Source organism: Strix uralensis, chromosome 2, assembly GCF_047716275.1.
Source record: "Strix uralensis isolate ZFMK-TIS-50842 chromosome 2, bStrUra1, whole genome shotgun sequence".
NCBI classification, from domain to species: domain Eukaryota; kingdom Metazoa; phylum Chordata; class Aves; order Strigiformes; family Strigidae; genus Strix; species Strix uralensis.
The window spans coordinates 99763946-99786645 of NC_133973.1; the positions used below are offsets into that span (position 1 = coordinate 99763946).

At 37.1% G+C, this 22700-nt stretch overlaps 1 protein-coding gene across 1 annotated transcript in view; it reads left to right on the plus strand.

The window, feature by feature from the left end:
• Positions 1–22700, plus strand: part of DIAPH3 (diaphanous related formin 3) — a 256112-nt gene that overhangs the window by 21428 nt on the left and 211984 nt on the right. Inside the window, exons 3-5 of the mRNA XM_074859549.1 lie at positions 6584–6757; positions 12082–12186; positions 19493–19623. Coding sequence (XP_074715650.1) covers positions 6584–6757; positions 12082–12186; positions 19493–19623 — 410 coding nt within the window. The remainder of the gene's footprint in view (positions 1–6583; positions 6758–12081; positions 12187–19492; positions 19624–22700) is intronic.

Sequence of the window (22700 nt, forward strand, 5' to 3'; positions counted from 1 at the left end):
AGGCTGAACCCCAACTCTCTCAGCCTGTCATCACAGGGGATGTGCTGCAGCCCCCTGATCATGTTTGTGGCTTTCTCTGGACCTGCTCAAGCAGCATTCATCCTGGTGCTTCATTTGGCTCTTACAGCTATTATTCTTGCTATCAGTCTGAAATGAATTGTGAGGGACTGAATGCTGCTCAACTAGACTTGCCGTTTTATCTCTTTACTTAGTACTATGTATTGTGGCTTTCTCTATATTTTGAAATTGTCTATAATACTGTTAATAGTTTCCAACAGTGAAGGAGATCATCGTATAATGCTTGATAGCAGGTTTGTGGGCTTTAAGCCCATTTGGACTTGATCTTAAGGGTTTCTCTATGAATGATTGTAGTATTTTAAGTAGCAAAAATTGTTCCTGTGCTAAGAATATCTGATCTTACTGGCAAGGGGGCTATGAATGTGTGAGACCTGTTGGGTAAACTAAATCCTTTGTTCTGTGAGAGAAGGAAAATGTCAGGAGAAACATGAATCCTGTCACCCAACAGAGGCGAGGCTGCTGTAGTTCCGTGCCCTGCAGGTCTGACCAGTAGCCCAGCTGTGTGTGTATTCCCAGTATGCACCTGCACACACACATGCATGCAACATGCATGGCAGATCAACACAAGCAGCACAATGGATGTCATCCTGTTACTGTTTCTGGCTGATGAGGATGAAGAACCATTTGTGGGAAACACACTGTGAGTCCCTTCTGTAGGTGGGCTCACACTCTCACTACCTGGTTGCTGGCACCCAGATCCCAGACTTCCCTGTGTCTGGCACCTGCGTCACATGAGACCCAGAGGCTGTAGACTCACTCCAGTTGCTGATAAAGACCACCTCACTCATGGAGACACACACATGTGTATTTGCACATACACACACAGACCTCTTTGGCAGCTGGTGGGGCTCCCCCAGTTCCTCTGATAGGCAGCTCCCCTTGTGGCCTTGTCTTTAAAAACACAGAGTGCACACACAGACAAAAATCTCCATCAGTTGGCCAGAATCCCCCTCACCCCTGTAGGAGCCAACGCCCCAGTGGCCACCCCTTATAGACCCTGGTGCACAGACACAGGTGCATTTCCCAGTTGACACCCCTGGCTCCTCCGACCCGAGAGCTTATGGTCTCCAGCAGCTGTACAGAACTTTCCTTATCCCTCTTCTAGTCAACTCCTTCTGTCATCTTGCCCTTATAGATATACATTCTCCTTCTCCAGGCCACTTTACCTTCTCACCTTAATAAGGTAGGAAACACTGTGCTGGTTGGGTACAGGGCATGGCCAGACAAGCGTACCAACTAGCAAACTGTTTACACACAACGGGCCCTATTTATCCCCTTATCCTATCATTTCCCCATGCTCGTTCCTCTCCAAATCACTGAGATCCATTCTTTTCCCTGCCTTTGGTTCTTCCCTTAAACGTTGCAAAATAAGCCTTGCACAGTCCCAAAATGTTTTTCCTCTTCATCTCATAATGTGTCTTATCCCCCTAAGCAGTAACATCCCTCAGTCTGAAAGGCACTCTGGAGAGCTGATCATGTTGACTCTTGGGGTGGGTGTTAGACCTGGACCATAGGGCAGAGGCTTTGCTGGGATAGCCGTAGGAGGAGCCTGGACAGCTTGTCACTTCCTCTGAATCAATAATTTGGGTTCCTCCCACCTGCTATCGTGCTTCTGTGTTCATCTGGGCTTGTGGAGATAAGCCTTTAATGGGCTAAGGGTTCCTGTGATGAGTTTGGGAAGATACAGGACAAAGTATTATTTGGGTTCCACTACCCACCATTGTCTTTCTGTGCTCTTCTCTTTTCTTGCAGATGGACATTTTAGCACATAGCCTTAAGAGACCTTCCTTTCCTTTAGTCTTAATCCCACTGCATGCATTTCCTTTCCTTTTGTCATTCATACAGATAATGAGCATTGAAGAAAACTTTTGATATGTCCTACCTGTGTCACTTGCTTTCTTTCAAGTAATTTCTTTAATGTGGCTGTGTTTAAAAATATTCATTAGAAATGAAATCCCTATGGGATTTGAATATTGCTCTGACGATACCACCTTTGAAGTAAGCCATCATATTTTCATGTACTACTACTCTTCAGTACAGCTCAGATCTTTTTGGCACTGTGTGCACAAGTTTAAATATTTGAAGTCATATGAGAACTTCATCAATCACTCACCTATCTTGTCTGCCAGGTGCTTATTGAGACAACTTTTCCCTATGCAGGTGCTGTCAGCACCGTTACTGTGTACATAAGTAACTTGCTTTGCACCTCATACACTGCTAGAGCTTGTCACTAGGGTTTGGCTGCTGTACTTCTGAAGCTGTAGTTTCACAGAGCTTTGTGATAGAGTAGAGAGGTGAAAGAAACACTACCAAAAGACAGTTTTAAACTCTTACAGTATAAGGTGGCCATAATAATAGTTTCTGCCAAGGCTTCTTGAGAATCTCCAGGCTGGTAAATGTAAAGTGCTACTGAAAAGCAATCTCATGGTAACTCACGTTCATGTGTTGACCATGGTTTACTTTTCACTGTGTTTCAGTCTGACATTAAGATTTTGTGTCAGTTGCCTTGCCATTTTTGTCTCTTGGAGAATGCGAACTGGCATAATAAAGTACAGGACTTTGTAGATGTTCCAGTCTCTGGTGGTAGGAGGCATAAAAGACATAAAAGCGAAAATATACGTGAAGAACTCATTGCCTTAAGTTTATGAGAAAAGATTCCTCATGCCTTTAAGGCTGGGTGATCTAGTTTTAGGAATGAGAACTATGCAAACTTTAATTTTAACAGCTTCTCTACTGTCTTAATCTCTTCTTTTCCACCTTAAAAATTAAAGAAACCAACCAGACCAAAACCCATGCCTTTTGTCCAAAAAAGGCTTATGACTGTCTCGGTTAGTTTTGGTAACAAAATAGTGGTGTATCTGTGTTACTTCTAGAATTATGCTTGCTTTGGGTAGGAAACTCTTCTTACCTTCAATGTTTTTCCCTTTCCAGAATTAACTTTTCTTTTTAGTTAGTTTCACTTCTCCTTTCAATATCCCGTAATTTTTAAACTTAAGATCACTGTGCAGCCTATATTCTGGTTACATGGGCAGTTCAATTTTTTTTTTACAATTTAGCAGAGAATAGTTTCTAATGAATATTTATGCAGTATTTTTGTACTCTGTATTTAATTATTTTAATATTATTTCTTTTTAGATTTTGTATCTGAAATACAGTTTTCCTCATCTTTGGTAGCACTGTGCTATGGTGGGAGTAGATTGCTGTTTGAATTAATGAGCTGGTTAGAGATTCCCTGTTATGTTTTTGTATAGTGTATTAAAAAAATTTTAGCTTTCTCCTTTGAGTGCCCAGAAGTATTTAATTGCACTCTTATTTTTTTCTGTCTTTATTGCCTTTGAACTCTTAACTCGGATAATCTACTCTGAGTTCCATGAGTGCATCAAAGCAGGTATTAATTTGGAGAATTTTGAAGAGACTTTACTTTGGAAATACTGTGTATGAAGACCATATGAAACACTTTATTCTTTGGTTAATTTGAATGTTGGCCCTACAAAGACCTTAAGGGAGAAGTTTGTCCCTTTCAGAAAATTATTGTCCTAAAGCAACTGTTCCTGTAGGGGTCTATATGTATTTATTGGTTAAATAAATAAATAATAAAAAAAAGAGACATCTTTAGAAAAGATAGAAGGTCAAACCTGCTTTAAACTGTAGTGCTACTTTGTATCAAAGCTAACTTCAGCTATTCCCCATTGGTTTGCCTGATTTAAAATGTTTTTGATGTAACACGGAAGATTATTGAACTATATTTTTGCCGTTTCCTCCTCTATGCACTTGGATCGCCAGCAGCATCAGTGGTAGATTTCATTACAACCAAGCAATGAAATTTCTATTCTTTCTGTATAGTGCTTTCTGTGGACCATGAAATTATTCGCCTGTATGGAATATTGAGAGGTATTAACTTTTTTGAAGCACTATCAATGTATAATTCAAGAGAAGTGTATGTAGAATACCCACACTGTACTGCCGTGCAGGTCTTGTTGTGAATTTCCTTTTTTTTTAATGTATGGAAATCTTATTTTTAGACTGCATTGTTTTAAATTGTTTAATGTACTTTGTTTGATACATGTTTTAATGTGCTTATAATCCTAGTATCTCACTTTGTCTTACATGCTCTGCATGATCAAGTATATTCCAAGAGTGTGTTTCCCTCCTGTAGGACAAGTGGTAAAGGATTTGGGGAATATGGGGAATATGAATGTGATGGCCTAATCTGCAACATTGCAAAACACCTACCATAGAGTCTAACATTGAAGAGAATTTATGCTTGAAAACAAAGCATAAACTAAAAATATGGACAGGTGAAAGGAAGTGAAGTATACCTTTTCAAGGATGAATGGGCTTTCATCCCTGAATTGTTGCTGCCTGTTCCTAGTGGAGCAAGAGTAGCTCTGGGATGGCATGGGGTATTTCATGGCAGAGACTAGGGTGGTTCTGCCTGGCCAGAACTGCTATTGCTGCTGCTGTGTGGAGCAGGGAAAGGAAGAGGGGATGCGTGGGGAACACGGACTGTAAGGAAGGGGTTGAGATTTTTCAGGAGAGATAAGTGTAGGGCATGGCTCTTAAACCTAATTTAGTCAATTCTCTGCTGACTGAACCATGAGCTGAAATCTGTTATTGTCTTCCCTCTACCTCTACCCCTGCTTCAAGTCTGCATACGAAGAATCTTCAAATATAATGGTTTGTTTCTTAGTTTACGCACTTGATAGTGAACAGTGGAGAAACTGCTGGCGAACTCATACTTTGGAGCAGGTGTGCTGCCTTTCATCAGTGCTCTGTGAAAGCCATTGTTTGAGAAGAAAAATCTCATATGATTTTTTTTTTTTTTTTTTTTAAGATTCCACTCTAGTCACTGCAGTTTGCAATCTGGCTTCATCTTCCTGTGCTTACCATAGACTTCTGGTTTTATAGACAGGAAGGGAAATTGCTGTCTGGTCAAGATGTAAGATGTTTTTTGCCACTGATGACTCTATACTTCACTTCCAATGATGTTACCCTCCCTTTTGCATTTGTTGCATTCTCTTTCTTCCTGGGTCTTGCCTATGTACTTATTCCTGTAGAGTGTGCTTTCCTCATTGCCTGCTGGTTTGATGTGACACTGAAGGGCCCCATCATCCATGCTGAGCTCTTTTATGTTTATGCTATATTAATTTTCTGCTTTTGCATGTTCTATAAACATCTGTATGTGAGTGGCTTACAATCTATTTCTACATTCCAAAAACTGTTCCTTTTCAGTTTTGAACAGGAAGAATTAAAGTCTTTTTTTCCTCTAAAGCTCTTCATGGATGTCTAATAGTCAGTTCTTGCTCTGACTAGAGTGGAACACTTGTACCCAATTTTTGCTACTAATTTTCTTTGCTCTCTCTGATCTTAATTCCACAGATGCTATAATAATTTTACTTGTCATTTAGTTTGGGAACTTTGATGTACTTATTAAGTGATATCTCAAGATACTTATCTTCAGGATATATTGAAGCCTCAGAATATTTTTGTATAGCATTTCGAAGACGTTAAGTCTATTGATATGGTTGAAATCTTGTCCAAAATCTCTTACGCATCAAATGGTACCGTAACTCTTCTGTGTTGACAAGTGTAATATTGCTGTTCACATCTGTTAAAAAGGCTGCTACAAAGATGACTTAGATTTCGTGCATCTCATTGAGTATGTCACCTGCTTTTGTGTTCTGTTGGTCCTTGCCCATATAGGTTAAAACACACAAGCTCTAAGAATGAAAATGTTTAAATTTCACTTAGTAGGTCTTCATGGAAAAATTGATAAATATCTAACCAATAAAAGAACGCCACAACCCAAACCACTTTTCTAAAGAATTTTTTTTGGCTCTTGATAAGATTGGAGTGATTGTCTTATGTTCATGTTAAATCCTAAGGGTTATTCATGGAATATAAGTGTATCCTACTTCACTTTAATAAAGGAGCTGATGGTTTTTATGCTTCTCCTAAACTTCTAAATAATTGGAGCACAAAAAAGCACCGTTTTGGACAACATAATGCAAATAAATAAGTAGAACAGTGTTTTAGTTATGTTAACTTGTATTTTATTAAAAAGTAGTTTCTTTGTATATTCTGTTTCAATGCATATTTGTATGTTCTGTTTCAATGACAGGAGTACAGCTACCTCAGAGTTACAAACACTTTAAAACTATGCTTTTGGTACATAAGCCTCCTTTTTGATATTCTACATGTAATGGTTGGGAAGAACCCTTCATAAATTGGTTTTGTAGATATCTTTTCCTCCAAACTTCCCGTAAAATTCTCATGTTCTGCATGATTTCTCCATAATGTAATGGGATTCTGGTCTGTTAACTCCAGTGCTAAGGCAACTGACCGTTATATGTATCTGTAGGAAAACCCTTTAAAATGAGACGGTTTAATAACAGGCAAGTTACCACAGAAAAATAAGGATGCTTAGCTTCCAAGAGCACCATCTTAATTAAGGTTGCATAGAATGGAAACAGTATGTGAAATGTTATACCTTCTCTGTTTTCAGTTGGATCGATTTGCCAGTATAAGGATTCCAGGAAGTAAAAAGGAAAGACCTCCTCTGACACATATGAAGCTGTCACATTCTACAGACTGGTCATCCACACCTATGGATACGGAGGATTTTGCTCAAAAACCCCTGTCGGAAAGAGAAGTCATAGCGTTGTTTGAAAAAATGATGGTAAGAATCTTACACCGATTTCTTTTACTTAAAAGAATGGTAACATGGCTAACTGACAGGTGGGGCCTTCTTTTGTACATGTGTTCTGATCTTTACCAGAATTATTAATACTGTTGTTGTGAGTTGTAATTAATGTGGTTTTTAGGGTGTTTCTCAGGGGATGAAGTCTTTGAATTATTTTGAGAAGATTTTGCTCCAAATATATTTAAAATGGAAACTAAAGGTTTCTGATTATTAGAAATGAGATCACGCAACAGTTTTAAGGAGGAACAAGAAATGGGGAATCCTGCTTGCTTTCAAGATGACCTGAAACTTTTGCGAAGGGATTTTTTGCCTTTGAATGTCACAGCAGGGTTGTTTTTTTTCTCAATTTATATTCCATGTCACTCTTGCACAAAAAAGACTTAAGGCTCTAGCCTCCAAAGCAGCATTTGTCTGCACATGTAGTCTCAAATTTGCTTCCTTCCTTAGCTGTCATGGTTACTGTGCTGCAAAAGAGCAGTTGCTTGCTGGAAAGATCATGTGGCATTGGTACCACCTCAATAGGTTGAGGATTTTTGTCATGACAATGATGACATTTTGGGCAATTGAAAACTAAACATGGAATGGCCATGAGAGAAGAGAGTCAGGGCAATCTGAAGAGTACAAAAGGACATAAACAAGGAGAGTAATGCCTGGATTATTATTTCTTTATCTGCCTCACAGCAAGTAGTAACAAGTAACTCTTGAAACAGAAAGGGACCACCAGGGGCTGAGATGTGGAGGAAATTAAATGTGCTGTGAGAGAAGTACCTTTATGGAATCTGTAATTCCTAGTACTCAATAATATTAGTTTAGTTTCGAAGATGCTTTTGTAGACCTGTTGAGAGCTATAATTTAAGAGACAGGATTCAGGATTTTCATGGTGAAGCTGATGAAAGGGAGGACTAATTTACTGTGTTATCAACTTTTGTATTTGTACTTGTTGTTCTCACATGGTCTATTTTTCTTGGTATACCTTGGTGTCTAGGATATTTTGCTTCTGTTAAGAAATTTCTCTGTGGATGGTAGTTGTTAAAATGTTAGGAAATGTGAGAGTTTTTATAAAACTTGAAGGTATGCCTCCCTGCACACCCCCCCTGCTACATCAGTGTAGGCTGTATTTCTCCACCATCCCATGGAGATTCTGGTATAGGATTGTGTGTGATGTTGAGACTATGCCATAAAAAAAATGTAAACTTTCCATAAATCCTCAGAAACCTACTACTGTGCATCTAGGTAAACAGAAATGCTTATATCCATGGATCCTGAAGCAATTAATTCCAATTTTATAACTACCTTGCAAAAATATGTTAACGTAATAGTGTCATCCTGGATAATTTGAATGCTTTCCTAGTTTCGTTGAATAACAAAGCACTTAAACTGTTTTTGATAAACTACTTTATCAGTGTTATTTTAGCTATGACATGTAATGCAGAAAGGATTCCTCAGATTATCTGCACTTGAATGGACCGGAATAAAGCTAGTTTAGTCACAGTAGATTACATAGCTAATTATATATTGTAGCCTCTAGTTTGCTGTTCTGATCAAATTAAGTGATTTGTGGGGATGGTGAACAATTTGAATGTTGTCACCAGGCTTTTAGAGCTAATTTTTCACAAAATAAAAAGTCAATTGGTTAGTACTGAAGGGAGCAGTTTCCAAATTTCGAAGTTTCACTGAATGCATTACATTATACTTTGGATTTTCCTGGATGCATACTACTTCCTTCTCACCATCTTTTATGCAGTGGTGTCCCATATGGCTTTGATGGCAAAAATTATGAAAGAGCTCTTAAAACCAGGGAGTTAAAGCTGATAATTAGCTTCATTTAGCTCCTTTCATTTCTGCTAGTCCTATTAGGATAATACCCTTGTGAAATGACTTATTCTTATTTTCCAAAGAGGTATTGCTCACCTGTAGAATAACTTTTAATGATAAATTAAGCCACATCTGATGTGCCCTGTGTATTGCTGAATATTTCTGATCTGTATAAAAACAACAACAAAGAAATTATTTTTTACGCACAGACACAGACAGAATATTTCCTATAAATAAACCAAACCTGCCATTACATCTAGGATTATGGAAAATGGTTTCTTACTTCCCTCTTAATTCTCTTCTTTTTTTTTTTTTGTTTTAAATGTGATTAGAAGCTACTTTTTTTTTTTTTTCAGGAAAGACAAGCCCTTTGTTAAGTTCAGAAGTTATTTTTCAGAAAACTTGAAAGAGCAAGTCTGAAGGAAGTGCAGAAATGATTTAAACAGAAAAATGAACTTTGCAGTAGCTACTGGCTGATGTGAAAAGCATTTTTTTGGTTTGTTTTTCTTCCCCCTTAGGTAGGATATACATGCATTCCACTGTTATTGCAGGCAAGGTACTGAAGATGTGCTTACTCTCAGAAAACACCAAGAAAGATCTAGCCATATGTTTTTGTGAAATTTAAAATGGAATACTTTGGTTTCAGAGTTCTTACATTTCTGTTTATGTAGGTTTTAAAAATACAGTTTAAGTATTAAATAAAACACAGCTACCCTTATTAAGTATACATGTATATTTTCATTTGAAGCAGTATTGCTATACAGTTGTATCCCTGTGGAAAGGAATCCTGAGGCACAGCATTCCAAAGGCATTTATTGAAATTTGCATGGACTTGATTTCAATTCTTGTACACGCCCCACAGCCCACACCCCCCACCCCATTTTTAAGCTAAGAAGATGTCTTAGATAAAGCACAAAGATTTTTGAGCAGTTGTTGAGAATGTAAAGTTGTAGTATTTCTGGATTTGAAAGAATTTCATATTGAAAAAATATTTAAAGGAGTAAATTCAAAAGAACTTCCTTATCTGTTCTTATTTTAAGTGCCTTTTAGCAGCCTTTATGTCCAAACCCATATATCAGTGTCAGAATTCATTGATGAATTGTAAAAGTCCTGGCTAGTAGTTAACTGCTAAATGCTTGACACTAAATTAAAATATTCAGCTTGATTTGTTGTATAGCTGGTTTAAATTTTTAGGTTTCCACCTGACCATTTCACAGTCATTTCACTTAACAGTCTCCATGTACCCTTCCTTTTAGCAGATTACTTCACATTTTTGATTTTTTTAAATACTAAAGACACCACTTTCTGTGGTGTGTTCTTTTTCATCTTAAAAAAGCTGCAGTGACTTTTGTAAGCTTTGATAAAGACAGGTAACTTTAAATATCTTTCACTTTTTTTCCAAATGGTGTGTACACACACACAAAAATTTCCACTTTTTTATGTGTCTTGAAAGAAAATGATCTCTTTGCATATAATATTTGATCCCAACAGTGTTTTTAATGTATGTGTATTTAAGTCTGTTTATTTTTAATTTTTAAAAAAAATTTATTATGGATATTTGAGCCCGTGCAGCGTTTTTGGATCACACGAGGTTTCCCATCATTAAGTAAATCATAGTAGTTTCTTGTTTTGCTTTCATCCAAGAAAAGCTAGAAAATGCCACATGCCCTTTCAAGATAATATCCCCGACATTTGATCTAGTATGTGGCAACTTGAAAATTATTCAGGAATATGTGTGTCCTTATGCACTGCTAGAATTTTGGTTTAGGTATAAGCAGATAGTTTCTCTGAGTTTTTTGATCAAAGGAATGCAGTATTTTGAAGAATAGAACTATGAGAAAAGCTTGAAGTATGTGTGGCCTCCTTTCTTCCAGCTTGTTTAGATAAAGTTGTTTTGCATTTACTTTCAGATGTAGGAAGTAACACCAATATGCAAACTATCTGCCAAGGGGGCAAAAGACTATTATCATTGCTTGAATGAAAGAACTTTTTACAACATGCACCCTGTATTTGTTGATACTAAAAATATCAAGTAATAATATAGTGTATATATGGTATCAAATAAACAAATCTGATACTATAAATATACTGTATAGTATAACATAATTAAAATACCATTTTAATAATAATTTAATAAATAATAACTAATAATTTAAATGCATACTAGACCGAAGTGAGGAACCTTTTCTAGTCCTTAATGAAAGGAAACTTAGCATTTGTGGGGGAAAAATCCAGAATCTACACAAAGTTGCCCTAATTATACTTTGAGGAAGATCAACTTATGGGGTCAAGCATTTTCTGCAATGTCTTCTCACAGCTCAGATATATGCAGAACTCTAAATGTTTCTGCAAAAGGTGCTTGATTCTATTCTATTCTATATGAAAACTAGCAAAAGACAAGGAAACTTAAGTTTCAGTGTAGTATAAAATTTTGATCTTTAGGTTTTTTTTTTCCTTAGAATTCTAAGGTTATGGGTTTGCTTGCTGTTTGTCTCTGATTTCTGACTAGGTGAAATAGCTTTGATATCAAGATGGTTACCCACTGATTTTGTAGCATTGCTCCTGCCAAAGCTGGTGAGGATTCACCTTGTGAGTCTCAGCTGAAAATAACTGCAGTAATTCTTGCTAAGCTTGGGTGACCATAGTAATGCTGTATGTGCTCATACGTGTGTGTGTGCCTAAATTGTTTCTTAAATGTTAAAGCCTTTTTTTTTTTTTTTTTTCTTTTTACCTCCAGTGTGTTAGGAAATGTAATTTCTCACAGATGTGGAACTGATTACAAGGATCAGAGCATTTTCTAGGCTGGAACAGTTGAAGTCCTTGTGTCAGAAATGTCAATGAATAGCTGCTGTATGGCTTTGAATGTAGTTCTGCATCTGCTCTTTTTGACCTCTTGAGTTTATGTTGGAATGAATGAACTGTGATGGGGTTTTGATAACAATTGAAGACATTGGTTTAATGATCAAATTGTCAAGAATTTGGGCCTTACCTGTTGCAAAGGTGTATATTAGTGTGAACTACTTTCAGTGCAAAGCAGATTCTGCTACCCAGGATTAAGTATTTGGGAACTGAGGAACAGAATTATAGAACACATAGATATATCATTAAAAAGACTTTTCTAAGGGACCGGTTTGAGTACATACGTAAATGTTTTAGGGAGTGTTAAACAATGCTTTTTCTGTATTTTAGTGTGTGTGTGAAACTGTAGGTGATTTCTAAAATGAGATTATGCTAGTAATGGTTGTGATGCACTGGTTTATGCTGGCATAGTTGACTTTTTTAGTCTGAGTTGCTAGGGAAGATGCATAAAGATTTTTATGGTTTTGAGTAACATCTAACTTATGAAAAGTTGTATAATAGTTTTCAGTTTCTCAAGTTCATATTTTCGTGTCTTTTATTTTTTAAATCAGTCTCTTATAGTTAAACAACTGTGTTGCTGGATGACATTTAAAACTCTTTTTGTTTTCTTTTCCCTCCCATTCTAGGAAGATATGAATTTAAATGAAGACAAGAAGATGCCATTGAGAGAAAAGGATTTTAATACTAAAAAAGAAATGGTGATGCAATATATTAGCACTGCTTCCAAGTCTGTAAGTAAATTTCTCTGAAATACACCAAAAAATCACTTAATGTTTACATTATTTCCTACTGGAAAGAAGAAGTGATGCATGCAAGTTACATTCTTCTGACTAACATTTGTTTCTCATGGACACAAACATTTTTAAAGGGCACTCTCTCATTAATTTACAAGCTGCGATGAAAGATACTCACTTGTACTTGAGGTGTGTCTTCTGTACACAGAGCAGCATTTCTTTTTGGTGAAGGTATGGCTATTAGTGAATATGGAAAGATTCTGCAGAAAAATTCTTTGAAAAGTTTGATGTGAACCTTTTTTCTTTTCTAGCACTGTTTGAAAAGAATTCCTTAATTGATTAGCCTTTTTCATCCTTCAGTACAGAATTCATGTTCTGCTGCTATGTAATAGTTGATAACAAAAGTGTTGTACATGAATCCAATTAGTGTCCGGTTTTTACTTCTAGGGATTATTACTGTTTGGTGTACCTTGACTTGATGAAAGAATGCTTTTTCACAAGTGCTGAAGTGCCATATAGCACCTGACTATTACGTACAACTAATCCCCTCTCAGGTTTCTATGGTTTTCTAGGTCTCTAGGTTTTTCTATGGGTGATACTGCAGTAGTATCTTTTGATAGTTCATATTTCTCAAACTTTAAAGAGACAAGTACTAAGCTATATTGTGTTGGGACAAGTATAATAATTTGCAACTGCTATGCAGAGTACTCAGCAGGTTTCATTTACAACAGTTATCATAAAAAGAACAGCAGCTGCACTTCTAATGGATCCCTGAAAGTGAAGCAGCCTCTGGTGACCAAAGTGAACTCCACAATAGTCAAAGCTTCATCACTGACCTCAGTATTAGGATTTCTGTTTCTTAGAAATGCACAACTCCTTTCCAATATTCACAAAGCACATCACTGTTACTGATGCATCTAGAATTTATGCTGGGTTTGGTGGGGTTGTGCTCAGGTGCTTATTTATATATAGAATACTGTTGCCTGCCTCTGTGTATGTGTGAGATGTTTGGAATGAATCCTTCACTTAAGGTCTCAAAGTTACTTAAAAGTAGCTAGAGTTCTACTGATACGCGTTGTCCAGTACTCATTTATTTCACTCCACTTTGTGTAGAGACTTCTTAAACAGGTGGGCTCAAAGCATGCTTCTGCATATATATATATATATATATATGTCTGCATATGGTTGGTTGTAAGTATGCTGTTACCATCACTCTTTATAACATGTTCAGGGGCTCCCTGTAGAAGAATTGCTAAAAATAATCAGTCTTGGGGTTTGGGTATTAGTAGTACTTACTGAAAATTTGAGTGATAGAAAAAACTGTATGCTTGGAAGAATTCTGCTCAAGTACTTCAATATTCTGCTAGTACCTTCTTGTTTTCTTGTAATGTATAGTGTTTAGATGAAACCTTATTTCTTCCCTTGAAAACATTATCTGAGAGATGTGTATCGCATATTGTTTAAACCATCATGCCTTGGAAATATGGAATGAAATTTCTGGCTGCTGTGGTATCATGTCTTGTTCCCTTCTCCAACTGTTTCCTGATAAATAACAGTTGTGTTTAAAGGCTATTATGTGAGTGTGAATTCTCATCTATCAGAAGTGGTGTGGTTCTGTTTGTTGTTAGAGATTGTTATGTCCAGTGTATTTTCTGTGTTTTTGTAGCAGTTTGTATGTATTATGGTTCTTTGAGGTTAGAAAGAGTGTCCCATTTTAAGTGCTATATAAACACTTACAAAGATGTTCTAGCCCAGAAAATTTTTAAAAATCAATTTCCATGTTATGGAGTTAATACTTAAGTGGAAATAAAAAGCAGTATTGCTGTAATGTTACTCTACCATAAGTTTTGCTATTCTGTATGTTGAGCACACACAAACCAGGTTTTTAAAGTGAGTTTTCTTCACAAGATTTTGTTTTGTTGTGCAGCTTACTCCCTTGTAATGTTTTAACTGAATTAATTAATGCTGACTTCATACTGCATCTGCTTACAGACCAGTTGTTCTTCAGTTGAGTAATTAAATTTCTAGAGGCACTGATGCCTCAAGATATTTCCTGTTTCTCAGTTAACTCAAGCATTTTGAACTTAAGCAGCTTTTCCCATGCTGAAATACAGCTAATATAATCAGTTTCACAATTGGTACCAAATGCAGCTCTCATTTTATTTAAGCACTGGCAGATGTATCATATTCTTATTATGTTGCAGAACCTTGGCATAACTATGAATAAGTGGTACTTGGTACTGTGGGTATGATGTACAGACACTCACAGTTTATTGACATCTTTTACATAGAGTACTGTTGAGGTGGGGAACTGAGTCTGAAATGGGGTGACTGGTTACTGTCTGGATGTTGGTGTGAGTCTCCATTGCTTGTGACACTGTCTTCAGATGGGTCAGAAGAGACTCTGAAATGTCCTTCTAGTGAATTCTTATAGTCTGGCTGGGCTCTTGTCCCATGTCACATTTCCACTGCACACATTGCTATTGATTATATTAAATTACTTCCAAAATATCTTCTATCTTAACTCCATCCTGTCGATACAACTGTCCTGTATGACTGTTTCTGCATCAAAAGGAAGCCATTTTACTGACTATTTATAAGTATCTTCATTATATCCAGCTTGGTCAATTTTACAGCAGGATCTGCTGGGGGAAGTCACTGGAAATGACAGATTCTCCACCCAGGATATTAATCCATATGCTTAGGCATACAAGTAGTGCTTATCAACTAGTCTGTGCACAGCAGGAGCTGCCAGGAGAATTTCTGGGACTTTTTGAAATTTCCAACTGGAGAGCTCCTGTAACATTTAGCTAAATACTTTGTCATGAAGGCTGCCAGGAGCTTGTTTGGTCATCTTGTCTCTAGTCAGTCCATTATCTCATCTATGCAGAGACTATCTGTGAAGATCAAGGATCTCATGGAGAACTGTATATGCTGTGTATGTATACAGGCATGGCCCTCATCCTGTTACGCCGCAGTTGGAACAATTTCTTCCTTATATCATAGCCATAACTCAAATTCCCCTCATTGTGCCTCAGGGGTTTATATTGTCTAGTCTTAAAATGTTTGGGGATTATTGTAACAGGATGGATGTGCTCATATATAAGCTCTTGAATAACCAGACAGAAACCCTTGTTGCCAATTCCTCTTAGCCAGTGAATTTGTAGTGTTTTGGGCAACTTATGGTATAGTAGCTTTTACTTTTCATGTTTTATCAAGTCTGATATTTAGTTCTTTGTTATGAATGCTTTTTTGTTTTGTTTAATATCTTCTACATTTGACTTGGATATTCTCTCCAGTTGTTTTTTCATTCCTCTTTAGATAGACCTTTGTCAAAGCTGTAGAGGAACTGAGCATTCTTGCTTATGGAAGTGCAAGCAATTATACCATCTTGGTGAGGAGAGTAAATTGTTTGTGGAATAGGTTTGCAGCTAGATGTTTTTTGAGGAGGTGGTGTTCTGTTCCTGGTTTGCCAATGTATACTGTTAACTCTTGGACCCAGAGAATATCTGAAGAGATTAAATTAAGTTGCCATGCTGTAGGGCTTTCTTACTTGAGTATTATATGCCTATGAACTTGTGGTGGTTTGACCTTGGCTAAATGCCAGGTACCCACCAAGTCGCTCTATCACTTCCCCCCCCTTCCCCTTTTTTCTCAACAGGGCAAAGAGGGGAAAGAATATAAGATAGGAAAAAAAACAACCAACCCTCGTGGGTAAAACAAAAGCAGTTTTAATATGAGCAAAGCAAAGCGAAGGTCCGCGTGCGGAAGCAAAAAAAAGAAAACAGATTTATTCTCTACTTCCCATTAACAGGCGATGTCGGGCCTTCTCAGGAAGCCGGGCTCTGATACACGTAGCGGTTGCCTCGGAGGACCAAGGGTGACTCCACCCCCTTCCTCCTTTTTCCCAGCTTTATGCTCGAGCAGACATCATATGGTATGGAATATCCCTTTGGTCAGTTCGGGTCAGCTGTCCTGGTTGTGTCCCCTCCCAAGATCTTGCCCACCCCGTCCCACTGTGGGGGGGAAAATGTCAGAAAGAGCCTTGGTGCTGTGTAAGCACTACTCAGCAGTAGCCACAACACCAGTGTGCTATCAACACCCTGCCAACATAAAACACAGCACCATGAGGGCTTCTATAGGGGAAAACCAATTCTGGCTCAGCCAGACCCAGTACAGAACTAAACACAGAACGTGAAAGAAAACTGTAAACACATGTTTTTTTTTTCTGTGGAAACACATATTGTTATGGATTTTTTTTTTTTTGAGTTTCCTCGATCTCTAATTCTAAGGCTGCCCTCAACCCTCATCCCTTCTTGACCATCTCATCTACTTTTTTCCATGGACCATAGTTATTGTATGTGACTCACATATTTAAGCAAATAGGGATCTCCATCAATTCAGAGGCATGTTTGGAATGACATTCCATGTATTACATGCAGTGTACCAAAATATAGCATGAGATGCGATATTTTCAGGGTGGTTTCTGGCAGTAGTCTGCTTTTTGGCATCTGGAATATCTGTTTCTCAAATGTGAGGAAATACAGGTGGAGCAGAGAGGTAGTATAGCCACCGGTAGCCCTCCAAAGTTCCCTTATCACAGAGTCATAGAATAGAATGATGAAGGTTGTAAAAGACCTCTGGAGATTGTCTTGTCCAACCCTTTACCTAGTCCATTTTTTAATATCTCTGATAGAGGAGACTGTACAGTCTTCCTGGGCAACCTGTTCCAGTGCTTGACCAGCATCATGGTTAAAAGAAACACAAACTTCCATCCTTTCCCCTTGTTTATGCCTTATGTTTAACCAATTTGCTGTATTTCAATTTGTGCCTCTTGTCCTTTCACTGCTAGGGTTTCCCTGAGCCTTCTCTTCTTGGAGCTAAACAATCCCGGTTCTATCGGCCTCTCCTTATACAACAGATGCTTCTTCAATTGTGTTCACAGCCCTTTTTGGACTCATTCCAATATGACCATGTCTGTCTCACGCTGGGGTGCCCAGAACTGGACACAATACTACAAATGTGTCTCACCACTGTTGCACTGAGGGGAAGGATCATTTGTCTCCCTTGACCAGCTGGTGATGCACTTCCCTATGGTCAGCTTGTCATCTACCAGGACTTCCATTTTTTTCCTACAAACCTACTTTCCAACTGGTTGCTCCCAACACTTGTTGATGCATGGGATTATTCCTCCCCAGGTTCAGGATTCAGCATTTCCTGTTGTGGAACTCCCTGAAATTCCTCTGCCCATTTCTCCTATCAGTTGAGGTCCCTCTGAATGACAGCACAACAGTATAGTCTGTCAACCACTCTTTACAGTTTTTAACTTCACCTCTCTGCTAGAAACTATTTCATCATCTTCTACTTCAGGAGGAGAAGACTTTATTTTTCAACACTTCTTGAGGATCTACCAAAGTGAGAAAACATTTGTATGAAGCTCTGTGTAATAACATAATGAGAATGCCTCACCATTTACAGTGGATAGTTTCAAGTCATTGCACTGCAAGTCTAATTCTCTTCAACTCCTGACTTAAGCCACTAGATAATCAAGTATTATTTAGTAACTCTCTCTAGTGCTTGTTGTGGTTTGAACTCAGCCGGCAGCCAATCGCCACATGGCTAGCTGTTCACCTCCCCCCTTCCCCAGTGAAATAGGGACAAAAGGAAGAAAATTTGTAGGTTGAATAAAAAAAAATTTTACTAATAGTAACAAGAAACAACAGTGACAAAATGTAAGTCCAAAACAGGTAAAATGCAGCAGTGGCTTACCAAGCACGGCGACAGGTACGCAGCCCAACCTCCCCTAGCAGCGATCCGAACACACCAGAAAATCCCTCCACGCCTACCTGGAAACCAAAAACGGCGCGCGCCAGAGAGAGCCCGAGTCCACCTATAGACACTGAGCATGATGTCACATGATATGGAATACTCCCATGATCAATTGAGACTTGGCCCTCTGGTTGTGCTCCCTCTCAGTCCAAGGAAAGTTAACTCTCTCCTGGCCGAAACCAGGACAGTGCTACATGACAGAATAGTTGTACTTCCCACTTGGCACCCAATTATATGCCTCTTTTTTTGAATTTAAATATGTTCTGTAGAAAATGTATCTATCCTTCATGTCATAAATGGATATTGGGTGGAGCAGACTTGTTATTTTCCGCTGTCTACAAATTTTGTCTTTGTCACTACTTAAAAAAAAAAAAAAGGGGGGGGGGGGAGGAGAATACCCTTAAGAATAGGGTTGACGCCTTTTAGATTTGCCATTTTAGCTTTGTTAGTTCACTATAACCATTGCTTTGTTTAAAACAATGGATACTATATATCATTCAGAAGAGTCATTAATATCTTGAATTTATTTTAAGCAACATTTGACACCACATATACAATGATGAGTCAAAGCTAGTGTCTTTCAACCTATATTGCTTGGAACAGAAAACAATTTATTTACACAAAACTACTTTTGTGGTGCTGCATTAACTTGCCATTTCATCTTCCTTTCTATCTCCTTGTTCTCTGTGTCCCCATTTGCCTCCCTACCTGCCAAAAAGAGCAAAACCCAAAAAGCAAAGCAAAATCCAAACCCGAAGGTTGTGTCCTTATGCTACTGCATCAGTAGTCATGTTTGTGTGGCACTGCATTCTTACAGATAGCAAATACAACAGATGAGGAGCTGTGATTTATCTTTACAACATCAGTGGTTCTAAAGAGATCTTTTTTTCAGTTTTTTTGCTTTAGCCCTTAGAGCCAAAGCTAGCCTGTTTTATAGTTCCAGTCTCATTAAACTCCTCATCTGAAGGACCGTTAACTAAAAAGTGTTTTACAGCATTATCTGCAAGAACTCAACTTACTGCAGTACCCTCCTGAGTACTCTTCTGCTGTGCTGGTTCTTCCCTCTGTATTCTTGTATGACGGCAGTCACCTTCTGGACATGTGACCTCTGATCTCTTCAGAGCACTTCAGAATTGTTTTTCTTTTGTTGAGTATTGAAAATTAAGATGTTTGCAATGTATAAACAGAATCAATTAATTACAAAAATTGTATTTCACCAAGTGTACATGATACATTTCTGCGTTTGCCTGCTGCTTTTGAGTACTGATTATAAATGTGTTCATAAATTGACAAAAGTTTAGTCAGCATTTAGCATATACAGTAGATGGACAACAAACAGTTACAGGTTTAGGACTAAATTATATCTTCTTTTTTCCCTGTTTTTTCAAGGAACAGAAATGAAGGTTAGCCATTAATAATCTATTCAAGTTCTATATTTGCCAAATAAAAAATGAATGTATCTTCTGTATTTCAGGGAAGTCTCAAGAACAGTCGGAAGATTTCACCCCAAGAGTTTATTCAGGAGTTAAAATCTGGGTCAACAGATGAAAGACTAGTCACTTGCTTAGAATCTCTCCGTGTGTCCTTGACCAGTAATCCTGTCAGGTAACATCATTAACACATATTGCAAGAATTAATCATGTTCTTATTTCTTAATGGATTAAAATTAATGGATCTGTAGATGTGCATGTTCCAAGGTTTCCCCGATAATGAATGTGTATGCTTTAGTGAATGATTGTACCTTTTTTGGTTTTTTTCATTGATTATGTATCTTCTGTAGATCTATTTTTCAGTAGAGTTCACTGATCTGTACAAAGTAATGCTAAGAGAATGTAAAATATGTGTAGTGATGAGCTGTTCACTTTGTTTTCTAAATAGTAAAAATTTTTTCATTTTTATTTTTGAAATATTCTCTTAACTCTTTAGTCTTTTGACTTACTTTGTCAGGTTGATCAGTGATGGGAGATAGCACTTCAGTGTAAGTTTGTTAGCCAGAAAACATCGATATTTTTAATTGTGTGCTCCTCCTTTGGTCCAGTGTGCTTTAGGCTTGCTGCCTTCTGGTAATTTTTTCTGTATCTCTGGGGTTTATCTATACAATAGAGAGCACAACATTAGTTTACCTGTGCTTTTTTTAAAAATGGCTAACTCTTCAGTAATCATAACTCTAACACTGATAGAAATCTTTACGTTTAATTTTGATTTATCTGTGCAGCTTGATTTGTGGATGCTGGCTTTATTTTATTAAATCATATTTTTGTCTGTTCTGCTCTATTTACAACCTTTTGTTTTAGAGTTCCTATTTAAGCCAATGGTTGATTTTGGGAAACTGTTTTTGGTTTAGTTCAAAATAATGCAAATATTTGGAATGCTTATGGTGTGAAGTGATTAAAAGAGGTTTAGACAACTGTCATCTTTCTGCATCTGGCATGGCAGAGCTGTTGATGTGGGTCTTCTGTATGGGTGTTTGCTTCTTTCCTTCTTTTTGTTTTTGAAATGGATTGTCTTATTTAAAGTATATAATGGTTCACATTGGAAGAAACATGCTTTACATGAACCTGGGTTCTTCCGACAGAGGGTTTTACTGAAGATATACTTCCTTCAGGAATGTGAAGCTATTTTTGATATAGTATTGCTGCTGCTTCTTTATTTGAAAAAACCCCAATGACCTACAACCCTAGAGATTTTTTTATTTACACTTACATTGATTTAACGAAGAAAACTCTGTTAGTATGCATCTGGAAATAGAAACACAAAATGTATGAAATGTGTGACTACTTAAGTTTAGAGCAGCCTATTCTTTCTGTTCTTGATGTGACTGGATAGTTTCTTCTTTTTGTATGTGATCCCCTTTCTCATACATGAAGAGAAAAGTTAATCCCCCTCCCCCAAAATAACAAAACAAAACCCACAATCTTGGTGAGGTGCTAGTTCTGCCTAACAGCATGGTGCAATGTGATAGGACGTGAAGGGATGAGGAAGATGGAGAAATGGTATCAGAATAAGGAATGTGGAGGCCAGCTATGAGAGAATGGTGTTGGTCTGTACTTGAGACCTTTGGTAGAGAATGCAAGGTGAATTAGACTGATGTTGTAATAGAGCATCTGATCAATACCAAAAGTCTGGTGATCAATATTATCTGAAAGAACAAAGTACAGAAACTTAGAAGTTTTACAGCAACTAAATATTATGAAATATCGGACTAAGTAGGTTTTCCATAAATGTTTCACTTTGAGTAAGGAAAGGATTAGAAATCTGTAGATATGTTATGAGTAGAGGGAAAAGTGCTTTTGTGCATGGAGAAATGGAAAAATAAGTGTTTTAATTTTCATAAGCTTAGAGTATTTTATGTCAGTGCTTCAAAGCATACTAGAAGGGTATGATGCATTGTTGATAAAGAAGCATTGATACTTTTGAAAGATTAGTTTCTTTAACTTATTGGTAGAAAAAGTTCTAGATTGTAACACTGGCTTTAACTTTGTTCAGTCAAATATAAACTATAGGAGGTAGAAAATTTGACAGAATCCAAGTCCTAACTAGACCATAATTTATTAAAATTTAACTTCAATTTGAAATATTAAGCAGAATGTAAGAGACAACATAAAAGAACTATAATGCTTAGATTGGAGTGAAACTCATTATTAAGTTAATGGATGTATGGCCTAAGAATAGGTCTGAATTTGAGAGGTTTGAATTGGAAGGAGAGACTGTGGCTTGCAAAAACACCAGAGAAGAGGTATTTAAATAAGCAGCAGTTTCATAAAATGTTACTTGTCCATGAGTGCATTTTAGTCTACAAATCAAAAGAAGAATCACAACCACTGGAACATATGGGTTCTGAAAGTCTTCTGGTGTATTGAGTGGTGCTGAAAAACTGTTAAGATAGACCTCACTAGGCTTAACCAGAGCATTTTAAAATAGCCTTAGTAAAAATCTAAGTTCTTCTATAGGACTTACATACAAAAATAGAAAAAATGTACCAGTGCACACTGTTCTTCATACTAAAAATTTGTGAACATTTTTAAATCATGTCCCCTTTTTTCTAATGAGTAACAACAGCTGATATTCATTGGATGCAGATGTTTGTGACTTGGATTTTCCTCTCAGCAGCCAATTCTTTGAGTAGGAACTTGTTTTGACACCTAACTACTGAACTCCAGTCCAGCTGCTGTAAATCCATGATTATTTTTAACTTCAGCTTCATATGATATGAGCAATGAGAAATAACTGATGAAATGTTGGGATTTTATTTTGTGCATGTATAATACCTAAGAAAAAATCTATGCTTTTTTAACAGGATAAGAATTAAATTTAGATTGGATCTAGCCTGACAATCTTCACATTTGTGGGCTGTGATCTTCTTGATAAAAATATATAATTTCGTTTTTTTTTCTGTTTTTCTAATTACTATACTTTAATCTACTTTTTAATCTTGTTGACATTTCAGTTTCTAATGCACGAAATGGTTCTACAGCATTGTTTTCAATTAGTCGTTTGTGTAAAATGTATTTTTATTTCACAGAGAAATATGAATCAAGTGATAGAGTAGTTTGATCCTGGTACTGAGAAAAATGTATTGAAAACTGTGGCTTGCTGCAAACAGTAGTATTCATTTTCCATCAGTATAAAAAGTAAGCCTAAAAATGAGAATATATCCACTGATCTTGGTCACTATTCTTCAG